The following is a 12,853-nucleotide window of genomic DNA, read 5'->3' as shown; positions in this document are numbered from 1 at the left end:
CCTCCACCTTCAAAGTGCATCGCTCCAGTCTCTGCATCTCTCAATACAGTACCTTCTCCTCTTCTGCCATGCCATCTCCTCTCTCTGCCCGCTCCTTACCAGGATACTCTTAATTACATTCAGCCCACCAGGCTCATTTCCCCATCTCAAGATCCTTAATTTTAATCATATTTGCAAAGTTCCTTTTGCCATATTATTAGGTAACATTCACAGGTTCCTGAGATTAGAACCTCAGTATCTTCAGAAGCCGTTATTCAGTCTATCACAGATAGCTTAAAACCTTAGGGCTTACTTCTTTTCTAGACCTGTGTTGAGAAAGGCTGTCTGTAGCATGTGCTCATTAGATTTGCAGATGGGCAAAAGTGACGGTGCCTTGTTACTGACAGACTCTAACAGTCTAATTCAGAAGTGTGTGACTTGGTAGCACTCTTGTGGCATGCCTGTGAAAGGCTTCAAGTTGTCAGCTGGCAGTTCCAGGGAAAGGGTATGATTTGGGCTCTCATTAGAAACAACATCTGGAATGAAAATGAGGTGGGCTTTTCCAGGACTGCTTGGATCCCATCAGGAGCAAGTCTTGACTTTGAGCAAGCCCTGCTTCCTTTCCACACCAGAGCTCTAAGTGGGAGAGCCGTCGGGACATGCGGTAAGGCCAAGCTGATGAAACAGCACAGACATATGGGAAAGTTACAGACCCCTGCAAGAAGGCAGGTCAGGCCCCCCAGGGAGGAGGAGGCCTTGCTCTTGGGCAGAGCTTTCCAGAAATGGATGTGCACAGTGGGGAACTTCCTGTCTCCAAACAGCCCCGGTTTGGAGGACTACCTGGTTAGGGATATGTGGGGAGGGAATAGAGTGGGCACTGAAATTAAATTACTTAAGATTCCTTTCAAACTCTGAAGCCCCCATTTGATGACTGCTAATTTAAATTGGAGAAACTGAGGTCCCAAGAGGGAGAGGTCACTTACCTAGATTTATAAAGTTAAGAACAGAGCCAGATATTAATAATCATTTCTTTCATCTTCAGATATTAATATTGATAACTCAGTTTTTTAAAACCACATCCAACCAACTAAATTTAGAGGTAACTCTTAACACTGACTTTTTTTTAAATGCCCAAACTATAGTTTCCAGGTAGAGAAACTGCTTCTCACTAATGCTTTGAGAAGTGGACGTTTAGTTAGAAGCTTCAGGTCCCATAGACTCCTTCATTAGTGCTAGGGAGGGAAGCAGGGAAGTTGAGCATATCTTCGCTGCTGTTGAGGCTTGTCAGATGCTGCCTGGAGGGGAATGAAGTTCAGAGAATCAGCCCAAATTTCATGTGAAACACTTTTAATGATTTTTGAACCTCTCAGACATTAAAAACCCTAGACACAAGGCTCATTTGAAAGAACATTTTCATATTGACTCAATACCAGAAATAAGCAGTTGCCAGAGGACCAGTGTTTCTAAAGTATGTAAGTCTTGAATGTTTTTAATGAACATAAGATCCTAGGGAACTAACACTGCATGTCACAATCTCTGAGCACTGCTCAATGTTCTTCTTAATCCTGTAGAATTTCTCCACATATTCAGAACGCCCTAGGAGCTCCACAAAATCTTCATCATGAGTGATTACCAGAAGCTGGAAGTTACGCTGTTGTGAGCGACTTTTTATTATCCTGAAACAATATAACATTTTATTACTAAAGAACATACATAACTCTTTCCTTTATTTGCAAAAGCCATTGAGCACCCTGTCAGACACATAAAGTGTGTGCTGTGTGTGATGACCAGGCTTTTCCTGTGTCGTGAGAGTATCAGGGCCTCTGACAGCCCTGCAGGAAGTGGCGGGGGAGGGGTGGGGTGGATCCAGGCCTTCAGGCCAGCCAGGTAGCAGTCTCATCTCTCCAGACAGTGGGGATGTGTGGCCTGACTCTTCACTGAGGTCTGACTTAAAGACTGGTGAGAATACATGATGAACTAGTTTTATTCTTAAAGCAGGTAGAAACGTTTTATTGCATTTTCCTTAATAATCTATGCCACTCAACTTTAGGAGTCTGACTTATTCCTGGGGTTTTCTTGACCTGATATTAGTTTTCTCTGGAAGAAAACTATTTAAAAAAAGAGTCTACAGGCAAGGGGAATAACACTGTGAGCCCCACTGCCTTCTTAGGAGCTGGGTCTACTTAGAATTCTGCCACCACCAGTCACTAGATGCATCACTGGTATGACACACAGGGGGCCTGAGTGGGTGTACTGAGAACATTTTTGCTTGTTATCTATATGTTAAGGTAACTAGTTATGAGTCTGAGACCTAAGACTTTTTCTTTTAACTAACCACTTATTTATCCCTTGCCTGGAGCTGGATGCACTTAGGTTTCACAAGCACCAACCCTTACTTGTGGGTCACACAGGACTACTGAGAGAGACAGCTGGCTCTGGGGCCACTCACGTCTCCTACCACAGGAAACGTTCTCTCTGCTAGGAAGAGTCTGTCTGGAGTGAAGAGCCCCCAGCAGAGCTTCTCTACCTCATGGAGACTGCCTTTCCTCTGCTGGCACTGTGCAGAAGCAAGGGCTGACTATCCCTAGAGCCTGCACCACCCCACCAGTGAACTGTGATAAATGTGTCCACAGTCTGGATTCTATTTCACCACTAATACCCTTTTTGAGTAAGCGCTGTCATTCCTCATAGATGCTGACACATGTGAGAACCTGGAGAGGTAGTTTAAAACCCACAGTCACCACCTAGAAATGCCTTAGTGGAGCACGCTAACTCCTGTATAAGACACATGGGCCCCTCTGGTGGGTTTACAGGAAAACCAAACCAAGCCAGGAAACCCTCACTGTGAACACTCCTGGGGAGATGTAGGATGTGTCTGGGGCATCTGTTCACCAGGTAGTTCTTTTTTTAAGCATCTGAAAAATTACTATCAAGGTGAAGCCTAAGCTCTGGTAAAACCAGTTTCACCAAGGAGGACACATCTACAGAGGATTTTCACCACAGAATTTCTTAATCTTCCTTTAAAAACGATCATAACTTGGCCCCAAATTTGAGATACTTACTCAACCAGAGCATGTGCAAGAGATTCAATGTTTTCTCGGTCAAGATTTGTCGTTGGCTCGTCCAAAGCAAGGATGCCACAGTTTAAGCAGAATGTTTCAGCCAGGGCTAGGCGAATGATGAGTGAGGCTAATACCTGGAAAAAGGGTGCCAGAACTCAGCTGCACTGCACACGCTTCTCACTCGCCTGCGGAAACCGGCAGACCCGGCACAAGGCCTTTCGAAGGGAAACGTGGGGCAATGTCACAGGATCACTGACCTCAGGCGTGCATCACTAAAATGCCACACCAACACCTCACGTCAGCTGTAACAAAGCTTCCAGTTACAGACCTGCATCAGAAATGCAGTTAACACTTATCTAGTGTTACTGACAATGCTAATAGTGGTATAACATGATTTTTATCAGGTATAACCTTAAAAATTCATAATCTGGCTATTTTCCTGAAGATGTTTGTTAGAAAACTTGGATATAATACATTTCCAGAGCCTCACAGACACCGTTTCTCTTGGAGACATCTTTAAATCTCTCTGTTCTGCAGAACCAAAGCGGCACCATTGGTCTAACCCAAACTTAAATGTTTATGTGTTTGATTCTGAGAGGGAGGGAGAGGAAAAGTGTGAGTACAGAAGTATGGTTTTATTTAAGCTTGACTATAGAAAATCCAAGCAACCAAAACTATGAGGAACTTTTGTGGTTCATAGAAACCTAATACTAAGACTGCCACTGAAGCCATCTGAGGGTACAAGGGACACAGAATTAAGAGGGAAGGACTAGTTTAGGAAGTATACACTACTTTTTGTGTGAGCTTTAATATCCTCTCCACCCCCAGATTTGTGAGCAAAGGTGCATCAGTGAGTGAGTGAGTGAGTGATCTAAGAGCAGTTTAGAGCTTTTCTCTGATGCACAGGGCAGGCTGGCAGATTGAAGATACCAGGGCCATAGTCCGGCCCTTCTCTCCTGCTGCCACTATCACCCACACTCAGAGTGGAGTAGGAATGGAGCTCCTGGCCCACCTCTACAAAGCATTGTCTGTTCTGTCACTCAACACCAAGGAAACACTAGCACTAATTTTTATAATTTATAGTAGCTACAGGAAATCCACTTTTGTTCAGAGAGTATTTTTAAACCAAACAGACACGTTTCAAACTCAAGGGATATTGATTATAGATCACAAATTTGTCATTTTTGCAGTCTGATTAAGATAATAATCTGCAGATGCCTTATAAATTTGTATCAGCTGTCTGGGTTGATGACAAAAATACATGCATAGTGTGTCTTTAAAAAATTGCAAACTTTTTATGTGAATAACTCTTGATGATGTGAGCATCCATTTACAGAACTACAAAATTTTGTTAAGAATCAGGGGTCCAGAGGTAATATTGATAATATTCTGCTTCTAATCTGCACAGAAGGAAGATCAAAAATCTATAACATTTTGGGGACAAACCAGTGCACAGTGAAAGAAGCCAGCATTGTTCCCCAAGGATGCAGGTTCCACTTTCCCAACTTTCTGAAATGTTATTCCTCTGTGCTCTGTATATCCAACCTAGGCTTCCCTCCCAGAGCTCCCTGCAGAGCTAGGCGGCCTGGCCCAGCACTGAGTCCCTGAGGTGGGGGTGCAGAGGCACCTGTGGGTTTCACAGCCTTTGACTCTGGTAGACCTTGCTTTCAGATGGTTTCCAGGCCCCAAGGCTAGGCTGGGAGTGGCGGTGGGGACTCAGTCCCATGGTGAGGCTGCCTTCTCTATCAGACCCTCAGTCACTGTAATGCCTCATCTGGCTCAGTCTAGGGGGCGGTGTGCTAATACTGTGTGTCACTGATTCTAAAACATACCCTCCCTTATCCTTTGACTTCTCTGAAATCAAGATGCATCTTAGAATTACTATTGAATTTTGTCTTTCTTGGTGGCACATAAATTAGTGTGGGTCTATAAATGATGATCAAATAACCTTATTCTCATAAGGAATGCCATGAAACAATGAATGGCCTTCAGCTTTTTGCTCTACATTTAGGCTATCCTGTGAGACTGTTTCAGGCCCTTCTTCTAAAAGCCTGCTTTACACAATGTTGCAGGAAATACTGGTTAGAATTCAGAGTATAAGGAGAGTAACTGAGCCTGGTTCACTTCATGTGGCAGCGATGATGCCATAAGGAGCTTCCCACCATTCAAGGGCACCTTGGGCGCTTCCTCTGCACCGACAATCATTTCTCTTTGTCAATTTTCTGTGTACAAATGGTTTTATGTTCGTGAAGATACCTGCCTTTTGTCCGGCGCTGCAACGCCCTCTCATATCCAAGGCTGTGTCTCCCTTTAGCATCACCACTCGGTAGTTATAATTCCTCCTTTTATCAGAAGCTGATACATTTTCATCGGCATCTGATCGAATTTCTATGTACTCAATATCTGATACAGAAAGAAGAAGATTTTAGGAACCTATACTCTGCAACCTTTTGTCATTTGCAAACCTTATCAAAGAACATTATAAGCAACATGCAAGGCTGCCATTCCCAGGGAAAACACTGGGTGGTTTGGAAACTTTTCCTGGTTATGAGGATTCCTGGTCAGAAGCAACCAGATACCCAACCAACCTGTGGTCTCAGCTGTGCCCTTTTCTTAGTTCCCCTATTAAGAATTTCCTCCTAATGGTTTTCTTCTTCTTCTTATCTCATTTCAGCTTATCCCTATCTGCACTTCAACAGAACCTATTATGTCATCAGCTAAATATAATGTGTACCATAGCCAAATTTGTAAGTCCTGTCAGGCTTTGGAATAGAAAGCTTTGCATTTTTTTCTTGCTACAAGATATTATCAAGATAAGAATTCTTAGAAAATCTAAAAGAGATGTTCAAAAAGGGGTCTAAAGGCAATACTGGCATGATGAGAGGTCATATGAAGCGAGAGCTTGACACAGGGCTTTAGAAAGAGCATTCATGTTACACCATGTTAATTACCTTGTCCACGATAGGTACTTCGCCAAAGGTCACGAATAATTTTGTTGATTTCTTCCATTTTCATACTATGAAATTTCATTATTGCTCTGGAAAAAGAATCCACTGGTAAAGATAACATAATATTTAACTGGAGTGGGTTGCCTATTTCCTCCTCCAGGGGATCTTCCCAGCCCAGGGATCGAACCTGGGTCTTCTGCATTTCAGGCAGATTCTTTATCATCTGAGCCACCAGGGAAGACCAATATATTTAACAGTATATATTAAAAATATACAAAATGTTTAATAATATATATAGTAAGTAACATCATAACAATGAGATAACTTCCCCCATATTAATAATAAAAGTAGGATATAGTAAAAGCTAGAAAAAATAAACAGAACCAAAAGCTTGCTATTGGCTAGTACTGCGAACTGTCAGGCATATATAATTCCAGCACTCCAGGGTCCTTATCCTTCTCCACTTTCACTCTCTAGATCACACCCTGGTCTCCTGCATTGCAGGCTAATTCTTAACCATCTGAGTCACCAGGGAAGCTCCATAATAAGACAAACATTCCCTTAAATGCTTAAATACTGTGAAAACTTCTGAAAACAGTTTTTTATGAGACTTTTCCTTAGGTTTAACAGAAGCGCTGTTTCCACTGATACCAACTGGTTATACAAGAAGCTCTGCTGAATGGATGACAGTGAGTTAAAGAGGGGTAGAAGGTGTACAGGGTCCCTTAATCCACGGGAAAATAGGTGAATCTCTGGAACTGCTGCCTTTTTTCTCTTCTATTTTATTACAGTTTACCGAAGTCAACCTCTGAAGCTGCTTTTGTCTCAGATCTGTGAGCTTTTTACCAACCAGAAGTGCTGGTTCAGAGAGGAGGATACAGAGGCTTAAGCTGACCTGAACTTCAAAATTTTATTTTCCCTTACTAGTTAATGATTCAGAAATCCTAACTCCAAACATGTGCATTAACTTTCTTTGATCATGGCAGCCCTCTACCCTCCACAACACTCTTGAAATACTAGTAGTTTTGAAATACGAAAAAGAAAAGAAATGTCTGTAAAAACAAAAGTAGCCTGTCAAAATCTAACATCGTTTTTACTACAGTCACCTTTCACCAAAAAGCCCTTAGGTTCTCTGGAAGTGGGTTTATGAATTAATAAATGTTGCAACAGTCACAAAAAAGGCAAACATCACTGCCATCACCATACAAAGGATGTGAGGCGGACGTACTTCCATTTGCAAGTCTCTTATCTGATATATACAAAAAAAGAAACTGAACGTAATGCTACTGCCTCTGCAGAATCATTTCATGATCTTCTGGTTTACCAGCAAAAGAGAAAGAAATGACTCAACATAAATACATTTTAAATATCAGATGAAGGATTTTTAAGTATAAAGCCTGGAAAAAAACCATATTCTGCCTGTTGATGAGAATGCAACAAGTCTCTATTTTCTACTTTTATACATTTATCTCAGATTTTATACTTCTTTCAAAAGGACAGAGACACAACTTCTAAGTATTTGTCTAAAACCAAAAAAACCTCAGAGAATGTTCTTGAGATGAATCATGTGATCCTTAGCTTTATACATTATGATCTTGAGTCTTCAAATGACTTTTAAAAAATGTCATCTTTCCACTCAAGTTAAAAATCGTCCATAATTAACACAAATAAGCACTCTCAACGTGGAGGACAAGCTCCAGGTGGGGCACACATTTCCTAATACATACTTAAGAGTTTACACCATGGCTCCCTGGGACACCAGAGGTGGGGCATCCTCACCCATGCGTAGGTCTGCTGAGAGACTAGTCCTTAGGGCAGTCTACACTCACCAATGAGTGTGGCAGACAGCTGATGTCAACAGTAGTTGGACCACTCACTTTGTATCTTGCATGCACGCTCAGTCACGCACTTATGTCTGACTCTGTGGCTCCATGGACTGTAGTCTGCAAGGCTCCTTTGTCTGTGGGATTCACCAGGCATGGATACTGGAGTGGGTTGCCATTTCCTACTCCAGGGGCTCTTCCCAACTCAGGGATCAAACCAGCGTCTCCTGCATTGACAGGTGGTGGATTCTTTTACCACTGAGCCACAGGGGAATCCCACTTTGTATCTTCTCTCTGCTAATATGGAGTTTATAGCCCCACTATGCAATGATTACAGTAACTACATGGGTTCAATCCCTGGTCAGGGATTCCACAAGCTAGGCAACACGGCCAAAATGAAAAAAAGAAATGGAAAGATATCCCTATGTTCATGATCGGAAGAATTATGTTAAAATGTCAATACTACTCAAAGCTATGTATGTAATACAATGCAATTCTTATCAAAATTCCAATGGCATTTTTTATAGAAACAGAAAAAACACTCCTGAAACTTACATCGAACTACAAAAGACCCCAAATAGCCAAACAAACCTGAGAAAGAACAACAAAGCAATGGTATTGTATTTCCTGATTCCAAGTTATACTAAAACTACAGTAATTAAAGCAGTATTGTACTCCCATAGACAATTAATCTATGACAAAGGAGGCAAGAATATACAATGGAGAAAAGAGTCTCTTCAATAAGTGGTGCTGGGAAAGATGGACAGCTACATGTAAAAGAATGAAATCAGAACATTCTCTAACACCACACACAAAAGTAAACTTGAAATGGGTTAAAGACCTAAAGATAAGACTGTACATTGTATAATTCCTAGAGGAAAAACACAGGCAAAACACATTTGAAAATAAATTGCAGCAGTATCCTTTTGGATCCATCTCCTAGAGTAATGAAAATTAAAAACAAAAAGGGACCTAATTAAACTTAAAAGCTTTTGCAGAGCAAAGGAAATGATAAAATGAAAAGACAACCCACAGAATGGGATAAAATATTTGCAAAAGAAGCAACCAACAAGGAATTAATCTCCAAAAATATACCAACAACTTACACAGCTCAAAAAAAAAACTAAAAAAAGACAACCCATCAAAAAATGGGCAGAAGATCTTAACAGACATTTCTCAAAAGAAGATATACAGATGACCAAAACACACATGAAAAGATCCTCAACATCTCAAAAGAAATGCAAATCAAAACTACAATGAGGTATCACCTCAAACCAGTCAGAAGGGCCATCATCAAAAAGTCTACCAACAATAAATGCAGGAGAGAGTGCAGAGAAAAGCAAACTCTCCTATACTGTTGGTGGGAATGTAAACTGGTATGACCACTATGGAGAACAGTATGGAATTTCCTTTAAGAACTAAAAACAGAACTACCAGATGATCCAGCAATCCCATTCCTGGGCATATATCCAGAGAAAAACATAAGCTGAAAAGATATATGCACCCTAATGTTCACTGCAGCACTGTTTATAATAGCCAAGACACGGAAACAACCTGAATGTCCATCAACAGATAAAGAAGATGTGGTACATATATATAATGGAATATTATTCAGTCATTAAAAGAATGAAATAATGCCATTTGCAGCAACATGGAGGACCTAGAGATTTTCATGCTAAGGTGAAATAAGCCAGAGAAAGAAAGACAAAGATCATATGATATTGTTTATATGTGGAATCTGGAAAAAAAAAAAAAAAGATTAAAATAAACTTATGTAAAAAACAGAAATAGACCCACAGACACAGAAAACACTTATAGTTACCAAAGGGGAAGAAGGGAGGAGAGGGATAAATTAAGAGGTTGAGATTAACATATACATACTACTCTACATAAAATAGATAATCAGTAAGGACCTACTGTATTGGCACAGGGAATTATACTCAATCTTTTGTAATAAGCTATAAGGAAAAAGAATCTATAACATATGTATATATAACTGAATCACTGTGCTGTACATTTGAAACTAACATGACATTGTAAATCAACTATATTGATACTTCAATATAAAAAGAGACTTAAAAAAACACCTAGTATGGCAGTGACATAAATGACAGCCCAGAAATTAATCCAGGCACATACAGTAAACTAATGTTTGACAAGGGAACCAAAAACACTCAATGGAGAAAAGACAGTCTCTTCCGTATGGTGTTGCGAAAATGGGATATTCACATGTAAAAGAATGAAACTGGATCCCTATTTTAATCACTCATAAAATGAAAGCTAAATGAATCAAAGGCTTAAATGTAAAACCTGAAAGTATGAAACTGCCAGAAGAAAGTTCCTTGACATGGGTCTTGGTAATGATTTTTGGAAATCACACCTAAAGCACAAACAACAACAAAAACAAAACAAGTGGGGGAATACATTAAAAAGTTTCTGCACAGCTAAAGAAACAAACAAAGTGAAAAGACAACCTATGGGATGGGAAAACATATCTGAAAGCCATGTATTTGATAAGGAGTTAATATCCAAAATATATAAAGAACTCATACAACCTGGAAAAAAAAACAAACTCAATTTAAAAATGGACATAGGACCTTAATAGACATTTTTCCAAAGAGCATACATGAATGGCCAAAAGGTCCATGAAAAAGATGCTAACGGTCATTAGGGAAATACAGATTAAAACCACAATGAAAGAGCACCTCACATCTCTTAGAACATCCAACAAAACATAACAAATGATGGCATGGATGTGGAGAAAAGAAAACCCTTGTGCACTGTTGGTAGAATACTCTGTAAATTGGTACAGCCACTGTGGGAAACAGTATAGAGTCCTAAACAAATTAAAACTAGAAGTAACATACCATCTAGTGATTCCACTTTGGGGAATGTATCCAAAGGAAAGGAAAACACTAACTTGAAAAGTTATCTGCACCCCCCCTCCCCCATTCACAGCAGCATTGTTCGCAATAGCTAAGACACAGAAACAACCTAAGTGTCCATCATGGAATGAATGGATAAAGAAGATGTGAGAGATATATATATCTCTCTCAATATATCATATCTATACACACACATTTACACATATAATGGAACATTATTCAGCCATAAAAAAACTAAGAAGTCTTACCATTTGGAACAATGTTGGATGGACCTTGAAGGCATGTTAAAAGAAGTCAGTCAGAAAAAGACAAATACTATAAGATCTCACTTACATGTGGAATTTAATTTCCACTTATAAATATGTACTAGGTACATAATATACAATATGTTAACACTGCTGTATGACATAAGAATGCTAGGAGAGTAGATCCTAAGAGTTCTCATCACAAGAACTTTTTTCCTTTATATCTACATGAGATGATGGATGTTAACTAAACCTACTTTAATAATCTTCATAATATGTGTATATCAAGCCATCGTGCCATACACCTTAAACATATACAGTGATGTATGTTAACTATTTCTCAATAAAATAAAACAGAAGCTGGGGAGAAAACTGAGATTTAATCAAATTGGTAATGTGCTCAAGATCAGAGAAAAATGGGATATTAACAGCCCTTGAATATAATCAAAATTCTTTGAACGGGCAGTCAAAATGCCATCTTTAAAAGCCATCAGACTCAGATAGTTTTATAAATGAGTTTTCATATCTTCAAGGTACCCCTAGTTCCGAAGTATATAAATACTACATAGCAAGGAGAAACATAAGTAAGAAAAAAAAAAGGATAGGCTTGTTTTGCTTACAAATATAGATACAAATATTCTAAATAATACCAAATTTAGGGCTGAGCATATTAAAAACAGTGTATTACAACCAAATAGTGTTTATCTCAGGAACCCAAGAATGGTACAACAGATAATTAAGATAATTAACTTCATTAAAAGATTGCAAGAAAATATTATCGAAATAGATGTCAAAAAGTATAATACTGAGTTTTGATAAAAACTAAATACAGAGAAATAGAAAATTTTCTTAATTAGACAAGATGACTATCAGATAGCCACAGCAAGCATCAAACTTACTGTTAAAATGTACAAAAGTGTTCCTCTTAAAGCTAAGAACAAGAGAAAGAGAACTCTCAGTACTGCTACTCTAAAATAATGTCCTGGAGATCCCTAACAACTGAGCAAGACAGTAAAGAGAAATGAAGACTAAACGAGGGGAACAAAAATAACAACTTGTTATTGTTTCTGCAGATGATGTATCTATACACTCAGAAAACCTAAGAAATCAACTGACAAACTAAGACTGATAAGGTAGTCAGAAATAAACATACATTACTGTAGCAAAATTCAATATGAAATATAATAGAAAAATGGATCCTATTCATGATGGCAATAAAGACTAAGAAATACCAGGAGAAAAAAGGTACAGAATCTAAATGAAAAAGCTGTAATACTTTACAATAGAACAAAACAAACAAAAACAAAACCATCCTAAATAAATACATTACAGGGAGATTCAATATTGCAAACATTTTCTCTGAAGTAATCTTGAATTAAATGGAATCCAAACAAAACTCCCAAAAAGATTAAATAATTTTTTAAATAAAACCCACAAGATGACTCTAAAGTTCATATATGAGAGAGAATGCCAATGAATAAAATCATAGTAGAGGACAAGAATAAAAATTAAACCAACTATATACAGAACTTTATAACTGACATTTCAGGTCAATGGGAAAGGTTTTAATAGTGCTTAGAAGAGGAAAAAACTAAAATTATATCACTATCTTTTATCAAATTTCAAACAAAGTCCAAATAAAAGATTAAAAATAAATAAGACTATTAAAACATTTTTGTAATCTTAGGATTAGGAAGGTCCTTGTAATTAAGAAGCCATACATTAAAAGACCAAAGATTTATTGACCTAAAAACTAAGCTACAAATAATACCATCAAGAAAGCTAATGGACAAATGACAAACTAGGAAAAACTTGTGGTGTATGTAAAAAGGATGAATATCCAGAATCTATTTTAAAATAGTAATACAAATCACTTAGAAAAAGACAACCTAATAGAAAACTTGGCAAGGA

The 12,853-nt window shown here is 38.6% G+C and overlaps 1 protein-coding gene across 3 annotated transcripts in view; it reads right to left on the bottom strand.

Moving 5' to 3' along the window:
- Nucleotides 1-1,002: 1,002 nt before the first annotated feature.
- The window catches only part of RAD50 (RAD50 double strand break repair protein), a 247,961-nt gene continuing 236,110 nt past the window's right edge, over nt 1,003-12,853 (bottom strand). For 2 of the 3 annotated variants that reach the window (XM_043466015.1, XM_043466013.1), the window contains 4 exons: nt 5,993-6,078; nt 5,302-5,444; nt 3,042-3,175; nt 1,310-1,655 (listed from right to left, as the gene is read on the bottom strand). In XM_043466015.1, coding sequence (XP_043321950.1) covers nt 1,469-1,655; nt 3,042-3,175; nt 5,302-5,444; nt 5,993-6,078 — 550 coding nt within the window. In that variant the 3' untranslated portion in view covers nt 1,310-1,468. Of the gene's footprint in view, nt 1,275-1,309; nt 1,656-3,041; nt 3,176-5,301; nt 5,445-5,992; nt 6,079-12,853 lie in introns of those variants that run through there. The other variant, XM_043466014.1, reaches the window with a different exon arrangement.

The sequence above is a fragment of the Cervus canadensis genome, chromosome 4 (genome assembly GCF_019320065.1).
Source record: "Cervus canadensis isolate Bull #8, Minnesota chromosome 4, ASM1932006v1, whole genome shotgun sequence".
Taxonomy (NCBI): domain Eukaryota; kingdom Metazoa; phylum Chordata; class Mammalia; order Artiodactyla; family Cervidae; genus Cervus; species Cervus canadensis.
The sequence above is the reverse complement of the archived record's forward strand: the minus strand, read 5'-3'. Positions and strand labels throughout refer to the sequence as shown.